We start from the raw sequence: 16,367 nt of genomic DNA on the forward strand, positions 1-16,367 counted from the left end.
GATTGGCAAGTCGCGAGATTTACAAGTTCGTTAGTCCCAGATAACAACCTCTAAAAATGTATATCAAATGGTAACACGGAGGCATATTTACAAATGATTAGACCAAACTTTGAACGTCGTTTCTAACCTTAAAACAGAAAGTAAACGGCTTTTCCTCACAGAAGGTCTGCAATCGGTAAAAAATTGCTACTAAAATAATTCAAATTCACATTTCATGTCCAGTTTTTCTCATGTGCCAAGTAGCTGTGTAATAATCGGTATAATCTGCGATAACAACTGGCTGCGTTATCCCTTACTTAAAGAATGTGGTCTAAAACCGAGAGACAGTAAACTTGTTTAAGAGTACACTAATAGCATACCGATGATTTCACGGTCAATACGGATGGGCTCAAAGCCACAAAACTGCAATTTCCATTGCATTGCAGGAAGAGTCACAGATTATAGCACATGAAATGAAGCGATTCAGCTCTCAAAGGTCAACTGAAATGTTGGCTGGGACAGACAGAGCTCCCACAGCTCGGGCTGTGTTGATGGAGCTGAGCTGCCATCACTGGAGGAATGTCCTTCTGCTGCCCACTGAACCTCAGGGTCACTTCCTGTCACCGAGTCATGGGTGGGAATGTCAATAGGAGGTCTAGTAGCGTGTGTAGCCTAGTGGTTAAGATCTATGCTGATAACTGAAGAACTGAAACATGATCTATTGCCATTGTGGGACTGTGGAACATTCATGTATATTTTACTGTGAGGTCTGGTTACAAAACAAAAGGTTGATTGGGCTTTCCAATAGGATTTAAAGGGACAGTTCAACTAAAAACAACCTGTCATCATTTATTCACCTCAATGTCATTCAGAATCATTACTTGACTCTTTATTTTGTGGAACACAAAAGAGGATATTTTGAGAAATGTCTCAGTGGTTTTACGTCATACAAAGGAAGTCAATTAGGGTCAATGTTGTTTGGTAATCAACATTCTTCAAAATGTCTTATTTTGTGTTCTGCACAAGAAAGAAACTCATGCAGGATTAGAATGAAATGAAGCTGAATAAATGATCAAAGAATTCTCATTTTGGAATAAATTATCGCCTTAAGACTTCTCTGCAAAGGAGAGAAATAAAAAAAGCTTTATCATATCTTGGTTTTTGCTTGATATAGTCAGAGGAAATGAGCGAGGACGGACACAACGATCCGTGCAGGGGTGTGAAATCACTTCCTTCCTGACATCCTTGACCACATCCAATATCTGCATGAGGAGATAAAGCCCCGACAGGTATGATATGGAATATTCTGCAAGACCATTCAATTCTACCCAAGTTTACATTTTGGCTTTGACAAAATATTTAAATAAAATTGATCGATATGATTGCCAAGTCTGACGGCTCAAACTGACGCAAGATCGCACACATTTGCTGAAACAAGCTCAGGGCGCCACAATAAATCCTTTGAACCAAATATATACGTATCTAGAATAAACAGCGCCGAAATAAATCACAGAGCTATTTTAGCTTGTTCAGTGCTGGCACAGTTTACTAAAATGGATGCAATGCAAGAAATCTACTAAAACAGCCAATTACTGCAGGCCTTCCATAAGCCAACACTGCCAAATCTCTAGTCGTCCTAACGTGACCCTGTCCCTGCAGCCTGACCTATGACCCCTGCAGGGAGAGCAACTGGCCCCGAGGTCTCCCAAATATCAGCCGGAAAATAAACATGTTCATGTCTTACCTCACACACACAAACGCACAAAGCAACATTGCATCTCCAAATTACATGTCAGCAGAGAATGGAGAGTGTTTATGCCCCATAGCAATATATTACAATGGTAAATTCAGAGTCAGACCTAGATATAGAAGTGACATCTGTCAAAAGAATATCCCGAGACTATGAAAAACAATCAACTGTTTTTATATATATATATTATAATATTAATATTAATTAAATGATTAATGCTATGCAATATGGAGTACTTTTAATTTTCAACAATTGATTAGATATATTTTTACATCATAGCTTTTATTATGTTTTGGTGAAAGCAATATAAAAACAGTTGAGGGATACAAAAAATTATTTTTGCCTGAATTTAAATCTGATTTCCAGAGCTTTACCCGTTCACTGTAAAAAATGATACAGTTATTCACTTCAAAAAATGATAGCAACAATATTACACAAAATATTTTTAAGTACTTTAAAGCATTTTTTAACGCAATATTCCATGAATAAATCAAGTAAAATGACCTAAATTATTTAAGAAAAAGTCACATGATGAATACTATATTGAGCATTGGAGTTCTTAATCTTCTTTAAATTCTGTTTAATTCAGTTTAACATTTATTATTGTTTACAACATATATGATGTACTAGTAAGCTGAGAGTTGTCTCAGTACAGGCATTAGCACCATTAATGTTCACGGAGTGAAAAAAAAACACACATCATGAGCTCTCCCCTAAGCTTAAGCACCACTCTTTCAAAAATACAAACAGAATCTCTTCTAAATCTTAAATGACCTAAATTCTGAACTAAAACCTTAATCAACTGAACAATAAACTCAATCAAGTCTTCCATTTTATTGTAAATCACATAAAATAGCACTTTTTCACAAAAAAAAATCTTAGGCTGTCACAATTGTGACTTTATTTTTTTTAAACAACCATTACAGTTTGGACAGGCTGTTAGCATTATCATTCTCCACCTTGGCCTGCTGGGATTTGATTCACACTGTATGTTTGTACAAGAGTTGATGCTAAACCCTGAGAGCAGCCCGCCCAACGCTGAGGTTTATGGGTAAATCCTTAGGGATTGAAGCCTAAGCATAGAAAGGGTGGGGTCATTAAATCACCGGCACGGGTCTTGCGGGGTTGAGAGGGATGGATGTCAGCCGGCTTTCAAAGCACTGACCCGTTGCATCCTCCTGAACCGTGTTACAATCTGAACAAATGATCCCAAAACCTTGTTTTCCTGTGTTTTAAAAATCACACGATTTGGTATCTTGCAGTGTCAGCAAACTATTACATAATAAAGGGATGTGACGGGTGAGCAAAGGAAAATGACTGACAAAGTTGTCATAGAAACAGGATGCTGGAAGGACCAGTCATGAGATGACAAAGAAAATACAAAAAGGCATTAAGGTCAATGTGAAGGGTATATGTCAGGTATTGGGTATAAGTCTAGTCTGTCTGAAAGACTACTGTACCATGGTAATAGTATAGTATAGACTCAACATCTTACAAACCCATTTTCTCTATGATAAATTAAATTTACTTTTTCCCAATAACTTTCCAGGTGGGTATAATTCTCCTGTTTCTCACTGTACCAGAAATGTCTCCGTTTAGGCGGGCATCAATGAAATGGATGCTTGGGTGTATACAACGGCCCTTTCTTTGCTGATGGGCTGCAATTAGGCCACCGCCCATGCGGAACAGACACTTCAGACATAAAGTCCGCCAGCCAAACAAAGGCTGTCATGAAGAGGAAGTGATGTCATTAACCCTTTCAGGTCAGGAACACAATACTCTTATACATTTTGTTCCCGCTAAAGAGCTGAATGAACATTCCAGACAAAGCACATCTTCCATTACTCCCTCCAATTTTTCTTCAATATCTCCAAACTAAAATAAAAGATAAAGGATCACTTATACATGATGCACATCCTTTGCACTTTGTTAGTGATAAACAGATGAAATAACTTTCATTCCAACCAAATTTATTTCAATTTGACTCTAAAATATGCAAACTGGGTAAAGTTAAAAAAAACACATTTTGTGGCTTCAAGTTAAATGACACATGTCCAGCAAAATCCTACCTAAGATTCAATTTATAAATGATTAATAAAAGTTTACAGATGTGAATCACGATAAGTTAAAAAGACAGTTTTATGTACCTGCTCAATAACTTATTGTTTGTTTGATTTTGACCAAAAACAAAGTTATGGATTGTAGCTTTCAGCATATTTCACTTGGCACGCAAGTATAATCAAAGAGGTCGAAGTGCTTTAAATGTTTAAGCTTCTTTTGTTTTTTTAACCCACTTGGCGTTACAGCGGAACACCAAGAACATGAGTAGTACCATGACAGCAAGACATAATACAAGCACAGGAATGTATCAGACACAAACGCAGGTCCATAAGAGAAGACTCAGAGCAGACGGTTTCAGGATGTGAAGCGTCCTGGCTGCTCAAGCTGGTTTATATTAGCTCGGGGTGGTCTGACGTGACGCCAGAGCGCAAAAATGTCAATGGAGATATGAAGAGTCACACAGACGGGGTACGCTGACTGTGAGAATAAGACCTCACAATGTGGTATTAGTATGGGCTAATAATTGTTTGATTGTTACAACCTTCAGTCTAGTCTGTCAATGAAAGAGAGGGAGCAGAAGAATCATGTCAGTTTCTGACCATATGCTGAGAAAAAGAGACAAATAAAAGAAAGTCTTGATGTTCCAGCAGTCTTGGCTTTGGTTGAAGATCTTGCATTTTTGTGGGCTGCACTTGTAGTTTGGACAGCTCTGGAAAAACATACCAGACACAAGAAGCTTTAGTTCCTATAAGGGAATTCTGTAAAAATTCCTGAAGTAGATTCAGAACGAACTGTACAGTCAAACTGAAATATTCTCTCATTTGTTTGATTGCTCGATGCATACATTCAACAGAATGCGAATTGGTTTGTGGCCATTCCGATGGAAAGCTGGAGACAGGATTTCCAAGAATACTACAAATGTTGCACTGTCCATAATAAATGCACAAAGAAACCTACAGGGAGGTCAAAGGTCATGCCAATTCTTCCTGTCTTATTCCAGCAGATGTTTCCTCAGACTTCTGTTCAATAATACGCTCGACGTAACCATGTGTCATCCTGTGAGTTCAGGACCAGGATGTTGATAAACTTTCCATAATCTGAAGTAAACTGACACAGGCCGGTCACCATTGACAGGAACCTACATTACAGAGTCATATAAACTCCTGTGAATAATATTTATCATCGTTGTACTGATAGAATGTGTCTACACAGGATGCGACCGACGTGATGAGACACTACAAAAGGCTTTAGAAACTCATAAGAACCCATTTCGCCCAGTTCAGACTTGACTTCTTTTTTTAAACTGCTAGCGTCTGTTTTACATTATAATCCTATGGAGTAAACCGTGTTTTCAAAAAACGTCCCGAGCGCTTTTTTAAACCCCTTACGTATACAAGCTCCTTTTTCACAGCTTAACAATGACAGACACCTGTCGTTTCCATAAACATGCAAGGAACATTATTGGTAGAGAAGTTTCAAGGTCTAAAAATTAAAACCCCCATTGTAGTATAGTTTTGTATAAATGTAAGTTTAATTTTCACTTTCAACAACTTCTGAACGCACTTCTAACGAGAAATTCAAATTTGAACACGGCCTTATAATTTTACATTTTTATGTGGCGTGGTGGTGCAGTCCGGTGTGAACAAGGTAATATACTGGATATCACAGATATCCTGAACTTACAGCAAATACAGTGCCCACTTTTTCAGTATCAAGTATTTTCCGATAAGCTTTGAACCTTTTATTCAGTGTAAATTATTATATAGAGTCATATTTTGATTGAAGACATAAAACAAATAGTTTAAATTGCAGGAGTCCTGCACAAAAAAAGAAACGGATAGTGAGGAATGTTAGTTCAGCTGTTTTGTGCTGATGGACATGACCCCTATATATTTAGTGCTCTTGAAAACGCAGCGGGTCTTCAGGGACCCAAGCACGTAGTGGTGTGCAAACATCAGGAAGTTCCCTCACGCCTCAATGAGCCCAAACACAAACCGCAAGCTCTCCCGAGACATGCCAGCGTCCACTTAACATTGACATAAAACCATTGAGGAAGGAAAACCCAGTACAAGGCAGATTAAATAACCACTCAGCTACTATCCGCAACACCCTAGCAAAACCCAAGCAAACCAAAGATCACTTTCACTTGTTAGCAGGAGAGAGAGAGCATAATTTCGCGAAGTTCAGGTGTTTGTTTGTTCACTGCCTTTGGGTGATGAATGTTATATAAACAGTGGATATAAATCCAAGATCTTTTGAAACTGATATATGGAGCCGTCCCAGCGCATGAACCACATGCGGTGAGTGAAACTGATGTCTGTGTTTTGTTGACAATGGGTGCGCATGTGCTTTGGTTCAGCCTACCCCTCCCCGTGTGTTACTCCCGCTTTAAAAAAAGATATAAAAAATGTGGTCATCATTTATTCATCCTTCAAGCTTCAAACTCTTTCTTTAGTTGAACAAGAGAAGATATTTTGAGGATGTCTCGGTGGTTTTGTGTCCATACAATGGAAGTCAATGTGGGCCAATGTTGTTTGGTTACCAAGATTCTTCAAATTAGAAATAAAAGAAATAAAAGTCATACAGGCTTGGAATGACAGGAGGGTGAGCACACGATTAAACTAAACAAAAGCATTTTAGCCTCAATGATTACATATCATTTAAGGAAAATACTTAAACAATGTGCATGGCAAAAAAGACCCACCGATTAAAAAAGGGCTTCAAATCCTTTGGAGAAAACCATCGTACGCACACAAACACACCCTGCTTACTTTGCCTAACCTCCATTAAAATTCCTGTAGGCCACTGTCATCCATTTGTGTTTCCTGTGCTACACAGGGACAGGACTGCGTAGGGCGTGGAAAACACCCCAAGAGGGCTGAGAAAGCTGGTTCTGCGATCAGAACCAGATGCCTGTATGCGTTCCAGATGTGCATCAGCATCATCTCAGAACGCAGACCCGGCCGCTGAAAAGCATCACGATTCAATAACACACTTCTTCACCACGGGAGGAACTGGAACGCACGAGAAGCAGGCTAAGAGGGAAGAAAAAAATCAAAATCAAGAAGTCAGGTTAATGCCATGTTCTCTCTGAAAACATCCTCTTCGCTTTACTGTACATAAAGAATCACATCTGTTAAAATCTACACTTCCACCTCGTTCATTAAATCAGATACAGTGAAATTAATTGTTTCTTTTTTAAACAGCTGTAAATATACCCACAGGGCAAAGTACAGCAGTATACACTACAGAGGGTAAAACAAGTCTACAGCCACATTTCTCTAGATTCCCAACCAGGCGCATAGTATATCTTTAAACTACTAGAAAACAGAAGGGTCCTAATACCCACCCTTACACCGGCTAGCAACTTTAAAACATATGAATCATTTCCCAGTGTTTTCTGCCCAGATACAACCACGCCAGCAGAATCTCAGCTATTGACCTTGAGAACAAGGACGAAACCAAAAGATACAGCAAAGCACCTGCACTTACTGAGAATATCTTGGATTTGGTCCAATTATGTCCCTTCCAGCATACTGTAAGTGCATTAATGGTAATTAAATAAAGGGAGCTGTATCAGTTATGTTGTTGACACACTGCTGGTCGCACTTGAAAGCGAGTGCACTTCCCAAAGATGACCTCTTCAGTTTAACATCCACATGATTTTTACAAACTCCGTTAAAAAAATTTTGCATTTAAAATCCAGATGCCATATTCTTTCAGTCCACAATTCAAACTAACAGCATACTGTATCCCATAATGCAATGCACTCAATGTTGCTATACTAACTGTATAGCAAATGAACCAAAGGTATAGCAAATTGTAACAAAAGATGAAATAATTAATTTGCCTGAGATAATTGAATGAAACAAGCAACATGCATGCTTTGAAAGGTCATGTGACCACATTATAATACACTATTATTTCAGCAGTATAAAGGAAGTTCATCCAAAAATACATTTAATTTCATTGTTTATTCATCCTCATTTTGTTCAAAACCTGTATATGACTCTTTCTTCTGCAGAACACTAAAGAAGATATTTTGAGAAATGTGATAATATAATGGATATCAATGGGGCCAATGTTGTTTGGTTAACAAAATTCTTCAAAATATCTTCTTTTGTGTTCTGAAGAAGAACGTAAATCATACAGGAATTATGTAAGGGTGCGCATCTTCATGTTTGACCGGAAACAGTTGAATGGAGGGCTTTGGTCCCAGTCAGCATTCCAGTGGCGATTCCTGTGGAGGCGTCATCTCTGGAGGTTAGCATCATCTATCAACAGGGGGGATTCATGGAAAACTCTTTAAACCCATTGTTTTTTATTATCTTTTGGTTTTGCTTACAAAGCGTGTAACTGTAAATATCTCGAACACGTATAACTGCCTGAATTGAACATAGAAATCAAACCCTCCTTCTGTAAAATAAGTGATTTCCTCCTAACAGACAGAAATCTGAGAGCTTGGTTATTTGAGAACATACGCTGAGAATTGAATTGGACTTTGGAGGTAAGGCTGATAATCCTGAAACCAACAGCAAAAACAATGTGATTTTCCTCAGCAGTGTGACGGCCTGAAATCAACAAAAAACACCCCCAACAAAGCTACCACATCACCCAAACAACAGTAGAACTTCTCAAGAAAGAGTCAAGCTATGTTATTGGATTGGCTGACATTTAATAAACCGTTCACACATCTTTGGCTCAGTGGGTCTTCACTTGTTGTGGTCTCTCCTAGACTTTTTTTTTCAAATCAGATTTGCAAACCTTTAAAATGCAATGCTTTTGTGTGTTGGTCTGTGAACGGAGGAGCTATTCAGCTTTTGTAGACAGGAAGAACCGCCAGGCTGTACACAAAAGCCTGTAAGGACATCACCCCTGCCTCATACGATGACACTGTGTAATGACTTAAAAGGGATACTTCACCCAAAAATGAAGCATGTGAATATTAGATCTGTCATGTAAATGTATTTTCGTAGGCTAATGCAGAAGTGAGAGCGGCATCGCTCCCCTTGACCCAAGGCCTATTGATTTTTTCCATACTTTTGAAAGAGTGCATAAAATAAGATCTGTGATTAACGAAGGTTTATGATGTTCACACATTTTGTCTATCAAGATAATCTTTACAGATTAACACAACATTTGTATTTAGGTTTCAAAAGTAGCAATTGGCAGAATAAAAAAGCTTTAAACTGAATACACTACACTTAACTGAAAATAATTCAACCTTGTTGTGAGGTGTGATACTACTTTTATAAAGGATCTGACTATATACACTGAATATATATATATATATTTGCCAAAAAAATGCATGAAAACATGCATTGAAGAGACTGTGGGCTCTTGCACTATGCTGATGATGTATAATGTCCCTGACAAAGGATGTAGTAGCTTTTAGCAACTTGTTATCAACTGTCATTTTAAGACACGATAAAGCTTTATAAAAATCACGAGCAGAGAGACTCTGCGCTCTTTTGACCTAGAGCCAGAAATAAAACGACAAAACTCCATAAACACCCAAACAACTCCCTAGCAACCACTCACAAAATTGCAGCATCATGGTCGCAAGTTTTGCATAAAACACTCTTTTTTTGCATAAATCACTAATTTTTATAGTTTAATTAATCTTTATCTAAAAAAGTCTATTGTTTTATTTGCCTTATCTTATGTCAAGTAGTTGCCAGGGTGCTGATATGTAGTTGGCTTTCTGAGTGGTTTGAAGTGCATTACAAGACTTCTAAATGTTAAGAGTAGTTTTTAGAGGATTGTTTTCCAACGTTTCACTTGTAGTCCTCAGATTTGGCAGATGGATTAAGCAAAGGTGAACCATTGCCACCCACACCTTGACATTCCGGGACTATGTACAGGTGGGAATGTGGGCTAATCTGCGATTAGCCAAAACGTTGAAACTGCTGAGCTAATCCCTGCTTTTTTCACATCAAGGCCGTCGTCCGAGGAGGGAGAAAAATCGCTGATGGTTTTAACAGGATGAGGAGAACATCTCTGTCAGCCTCAGTGACTTTCTCTCACAGTCTTATTTAATATTTGAGAAATGGGTCAATTGAATTAACTGGCTTTCAGGGCAAGACTGACTTGATTTCGTTTCTAAAGCCATGAAGTATGGGGCTGTCAAATTAGCTCTTTATAATGTACACAAGATTGTTTTAAAACTGTCTGCTCTTGCAATTATCCTAGAGACCCTCGGCTGTATTAGACATCATAGTACGACCTCTACATAATCCTGGAAACCAGTTTCAACCCTCTGCTTCAGGGGCCGCGATGTACAGCGCAAAGATAGTAACCCATTTATGGGAGTGGCTGTCTGAACCCATCTGGCTCGCCGATCGCACGGGTCCACTGAGGAACAAAGACATCGGGCCCTGCTGACATACATTCAGTGCAGAAGGAGGTTGATATGAAGTTAAGCAGAAGAAATAAGAGCATGTTGCAGAAATTCCTTCAAGCGCAAAACAACTGCAACTCATATAGAACAACTTCAAAAACAAGCAAACCGCACCGGACGGACTCTCAGAGGACTTGTGGGATGGGGACGGTCCTTGAGAGTCAGCCATCCATGACTGTTATTTCGCTCTGACTACAGGAGACACAAAACATTATTTCTACGCAGTGCAATTGACCCCAAATGATGCATAGAAATTGCAGATATGTAGCAACAAGGTGACCAAGAGCCAATCATTTTTAAGGAGAATTGAGACGACAAAAACCATTGTCGATGCAACTAAATTCAACACAATTTAATTTTGAGGCCTGGTTCACATTATAGTAAAATACCTTGTGAACATGACATTGTTTCTAATTCCAGCCAAACCATCAGCAAAAATTATTTAAGACATCTAAAGTAAAATACATTTAATCTGTTTAAAATAGCTTTAAATATAAACGACTTGTAAACATATACTAAGATCATCATCTTAGTTTAAAATGAAACCCTATGGATCAACGAAGTCAATTTCAAGTTCAGAGATTAAACTGTTAAAATTGTAAATAACAATTGCGGCAAAACACATCAGTGTTTGTTCAATAAACAAATGACCCACTGAACAGGAGGACAAAGTTGCTTTGGAGAAAAGTGTCTGCTAAATGAATAAATGTAAATGCAAAGTCATGAGACAACAATTAGCCTCAGGACAGAGCAACAAAAAGGGTTTGGCGGAAGCCGGATCATATCAGCTGAGCTATTGGTTTAACTACTTCGATTCTGGTCTTTAAGATTATTGTCTGATGTGGTTCCACATTCATAGTCATACTCCTCACATGACCATGAGTCAATGCTAAGAGACCCCGCTACACTTCTAACAGCTGTTGGTCTCCAATCATCTTGACCCCATCAATCCGTTGCAGTGAAAGAAGCCAGTGTGATGGAGAGGTTTCGTGAACAATGAGAACATTCTGCTGATAAGATGGAGAAGATACATGCGTGAATCATACACAGAACTTCACAGTAGCACAACGAGGATATATCCCCCTCCCTAAATTTCTGCCAAGAAAAAGGCAGAGCCATTCATGAGTTTAACACAAATTGGTCGATAACAGTCAAAGTCAGGGACTTTAAAGACATCTTAAAATAAGACAACCAAAAACAGAATAGTGCCCAGATTGAATTTAATACCAATTTATAATTTTGTCTGATTTTGAAATAATTAGTTTGAATGTCAAACCACTTAACAGAGATATAGAACAAAAATATGCCGTTTTGTTTACCAAATGTTCTGTACTAGGATCATAATAATACAAAACTAACACATCTTCGTATTTAAATACGGTTTTGTACCAGAAAGTAGGTTTTAGTGGTCATAAATGAATATGGGCGCAGTTAGGTGTCTTCATTATCAAGGGTTAGAAGACATCGGCATCCGGCAATGCCCTCAAGAAAACCGTAAGATAACTTGAAAATGACCACAGGTTTTGCACTGCCAGCAACTCCTATACCCAAGCAAGAAGCAAAACAGCCTAAGATAAAACTTATATTTGAGACATAAAATTAAATGAGTAACTTCTGGAAAGTATTGTAGCGCTCACTGTGGGGGTTGAAAGGGAAGGTGACAAAGCAGACTTGAGTTAAGAAAGATGAATAATATTTGGTCAGGTGGCTACAATCAGCTTCACATTCCAAATGTTTCTGTACTTCACAAATGAGGGACAAGCTAAATTCTTAGATCACTAATCCTGAAAGTCGAATTACCAATATAATACAAATTTTTAATAAAAGCAAATGAAATTGTTGATATATTTGGAAAGTGACACTATAGGAGACGGTTAATGGTCAACTAAAAAAAATCTGTTGAAATTTGATCAGTGCACAAAATAGTATGACTAGTAGACTTTTTCAGCATTTTGGTTAAGTAAAACAATCCTGTATTGCATTTTTCTCTTCTTAACTGCAGTAGATAATGAGCAAAGTGAAAGCATGCCATGTGATGCTACATGAAAGCTACTGGTGCTTTTGTGGCCTCGACCTTTCAAAACACCATTCACAGAGTGACTTGTATTCACAGCGCAAAGGTTTTAAAGATACTGGCGAGAACAAAACCGATCCAGAATACAGCAATGGATATTTGTGAATTGCAGAGATGTGTGAGGAGTCAATCATGCGCCAGTAATGCACAGCATGCACCAACAAGTGAATGAGGTTGATTGTATTCAGTGTTTAAGATGGGACGAGGAGTTTGACTGTTTCTTGGCTCTTGATCTCTTGGGATCTTACGTAACAGCTTTTACCTCCATAAAAGAGCCATTATTGCACCGGCCGTGGCCAAAATGCTTTAAAAGTCAATCCAGGATAGCACCAGTGTTAGGAACCTCAAAGTGTTACAAGACTTCATAAATCAAGTAGCATCCTTTTCCTGCAAGTCTGACTGAACAACCTAGACCAAATAACTGACAGAGCAATAACAGAACGAAAAGGATGAATAGATTTTTCTGAGTGCTACGGACAAGAACAAGCATTCAATTTTACCTAAAATCAAGTGGCTTTTCTAAGCGACAAGACTTACTCTTTTTTTTGTTTGCCAGGCACTATGATGAGTGAAAATATCTTATCTCGGTACACAATTCGGTACTGAAGCAAAACACCAGTACATGCTAATTGAAACACAATTTTATTAATAAAGTTCACTGTTGATATAAATGTATAAAAAGCAATGCCATTTTTTATACATGAAGTGCAAGTTAATTGTTGCTGAAACTTTTGTGTGGACTGGGGTCTTTTATGCTGATGAACATCCTCCTCAGACTGCTGATGTATAAGACAAATAGAATAAACTTCCGTAAATCAACTGACTGAACAAACATGCATATGCAATATTAAAACAAACCTCAGTTTTTATCCTGCATTCACACAAGATTGCTTACATTAAGTTAACTGTATATTAAAATAATAAATGCATCTGATAGATTTTTCTTTATTAGGTTTAAAAAGCTAAATTTAAACTAAAAATAGAGTTAATCTATCCAATTTATATCCATAGATTTTGGATAGGCCTATATAAAATAGGTACTCTAAACCCCATCATGTCCTCCAATTCATTTTACCCCATTACAGTTATAAAAGCATTCAATAATTAATTAGGACAGGTGACTGGATTAGTGTTGGCGCCAACAATTAACAAGCAAATAGGGACGTTTATTTTAATGAAACTTTGAACTTAACATATCCTAGCAACATTTTCATAATGCACGTCTTATTGCATCTCTCTTATCTCGTCTTATAAGAAGTTTCCGATGGACAACCTGTGACCGGTTGACCATGGACGGCGGTGGTAACAGGTTTTATGAAAATTAGGTAGTAAGTACCGCCAACTTTTTTATTTTTAGGTACAGACTTGGACCCGAAATAGAGGGACTTTTGACAAAACTAGTTGGGCCAGTGTTGTTTAAGTTTTCTGAAGTCGTCTACACCTACATTGGAGGAAGAACCTGAGTCGTACTGTATATAGAGGTCAAGGGCACAAAGAACACCCCAGCAACCACAAAGCAATGAAAGGCAAATAGTTAGAACACATCATCAACACCACAACGCACTGGCAACCACCCACTCAAGCCTCTCATCACCTGAGCAAAACTCATGTTCTCTAGAAAACATATAAACAAAGTTTACCCATTAACATTAGAAAGTTTCTACCATTCCCTTCAAAAGACCGAACACATCTGACTCACAAAGGCAGATGGCTTCCATTAAAGCACTGCCTCCAAACCTGGAAGTCTTTGATTTGGAGCAGGAATTATATCTGCCGCCCTCTCACACACTCCCACCCCCACGCATTTACTCACACACATGCTCGCATGGGGAGTAACTGGAGCTGATGGTGGGGATGTGTGTAAAAGGAATGCCGGTTTATTTGTCTAACCTAGGGTTCTCTGGGCTAACCACAGTCACAGCGAGAGCCGGTGCGTGGGACATTCGGAATTCTTTAGATCCCATGTTTCGCCATAATGTTTGAACCATCGTACCTCCTTCCTCTCTGAATATATTGTCAAGAGAGTCATTGGAGGGGAAGGAATTTTCGCAGTCATTTTGAGTTACACGTCTGCTAAGCTGCTATGTTATGTTTTACCCTTCTCATGCCAAGAAAAATTATCCGAGGAATAATTTCATAAGGAAACCATCAGACTCAAAATATGTGCAAATCTTGCTTGAATTCTTGTCACGACGATGTGCCGTTCCTCGCTCTGCATCCCGATTACAATGCATGGCCTTACGACACTAAACTAGACGTCACATCACTACCTGCATTTTAGCATTCACATAATTTGCTTATATCACACAACGTAACTTAAAGATGAAGTGTGTCATTTAAATATTTTTAAAACTTTAATATAAGAAGTCATTATGTTACATTCATTCTAATGAAACAAGAAATCAACTATCAAAAAATAAAAGCATGAATCATATTGTCTTGGTCATCACAGTCAGTAAAACTGGAATTCCCAGAGATCAACATCAACACATTAGCGGATGGGATGCAAACCACGTCTACTGAATCATGGAAATCAAAAACTGTTGGCCATTGCAATGGCCAACAGTTTTTGATTTCCATGATGTGAGTTAGCCAAACATTGTTCTCACACATTTAGTAAACACTGCCATCACAAGTGAGTGAAAGGTCTTAAATTAGCAGTGATAATGCTATATAATAAAAAAATGACTACATAAATACTACAGCTAGTCATTAGAAGTACATATTAACGCTGAGAGTTTTATACAGAATTATCCAAATGTTCCAATCCTGACAAAAGACCTGCAGTTTTTTTCCTGTGATGATTAAGGTTTCCGCATCACCATGACTAATGTAATGTCTGATCGTATTCAAAAAACATTTAGAGGTTTTCCAACTGACTTCATGGCCACATACAGTATCACTGCTGGTAAAGGGGATGGTTCACCCAACCAATATCAACCATGGTTGATATTACTTGGAATATAGGGGATGAATCATGTGGCTCTTTTATAAGGATGCTTTTTGGAGACTGAATGCTACAGTCACCCTCCACTATTATTGTAAGGAAAACAGCATTTTTTGCATGCAAACTTATTTTGTGCCTTTACAGAAAACAATGACGTCTTACTTCAACAATGACGTCTTACTTCAATAACATCATGCTAAAAATAACATGAGGGTAAAAACAGATGAAAAATTACATTTTAAATGGGTGAACTGTGGCTTTAAATAATGTGTCATAAGGGCACAACGGGCATAGTACATGATAATCCTTTTGGGATTCGAACATTCATTCTTTCAAATGTCCCCCGCCATATAAAGCGCCTCGCCTATCACACTGTTGCTGAGAGTTTTCTTAATGTCTTAGCCAATATTGCCTGTTATGTTTAATAAATGTATAGATGGGCACAATTAATTTATAAAAACTTAACATGAAACAAGAACCTATTGCCTTTATTTTTTCATTAACATCGCTTGTCAGAGAAACAGGTTGATCAAACCCAGACAGATGCATTCATTCATAAAACTACTGAGTACACAACAACTGTATTGGATAACTGAAGAATTGGCAGCTGGAACCGAAAGCAACTCAATATCAACGTGAATTCTTATAGTTTGACTTTAAGGCAAAAAAATAAATAAAAGTAAAATTCACAGAATCAACCATGGTAAACGGCGTGCAGCGCGGCGTTTTTTTAAAAAACACGAGAAATCGCGCATCTTACCGGAATCGGGGCGAGTCTTTGATGCAGTCTTCAAAATCCACCGTCATCGTGGACGATTTGCCTTAACGATTAAAAGTGAAATATCATCGCCGTTAGGGAGGAGAATATAAATGTAAGAGATCCCAGGGGCTTGTACTTCTCTTCTGCACACGCAGAGAGTGAGTGAGTACAATAATCTCAAACACTCGCTCCAAAAAAGGAAGTAAGGGATCATCGACGTGTTCTCGTTTCTGAAAAAAACGTGTGAATGTAACTTGAGGTTTGTACTAAATAACCGTACATAAAACATTTATTCGTTGTTGCATCATCATTACGTGCATGTTTTATTGGTTTAAAAAAAGTTATTTTGAATTTTGAAAATACCTTAGCTCTTGACGGTCTGATTATATAAATTGG

At 38.0% G+C, this 16,367-nt stretch overlaps 1 protein-coding gene across 3 annotated transcripts in view; it reads right to left on the reverse strand.

Moving 5' to 3' along the window:
• acap3a (ArfGAP with coiled-coil, ankyrin repeat and PH domains 3a) overlaps nucleotides 1–16,124 on the reverse strand; it is a 61,443-nt gene extending 45,319 nt beyond the window's left edge. For all 3 annotated transcript variants that reach the window (XM_056733500.1, XM_056733501.1, XM_056733499.1), the window contains exon 1: nucleotides 15,972–16,124. In XM_056733500.1, the coding sequence (XP_056589478.1) occupies nucleotides 15,972–16,018 (47 nt within the window). In that variant the 5' untranslated portion in view covers nucleotides 16,019–16,124. The remainder of the gene's footprint in view (nucleotides 1–15,971) is intronic.
• Between the last annotated feature and the right edge of the window lie 243 nt (nucleotides 16,125–16,367).

The sequence above is a fragment of the Triplophysa dalaica genome, chromosome 20 (assembly GCF_015846415.1).
Source record: "Triplophysa dalaica isolate WHDGS20190420 chromosome 20, ASM1584641v1, whole genome shotgun sequence".
Taxonomy (NCBI): domain Eukaryota; kingdom Metazoa; phylum Chordata; class Actinopteri; order Cypriniformes; family Nemacheilidae; genus Triplophysa; species Triplophysa dalaica.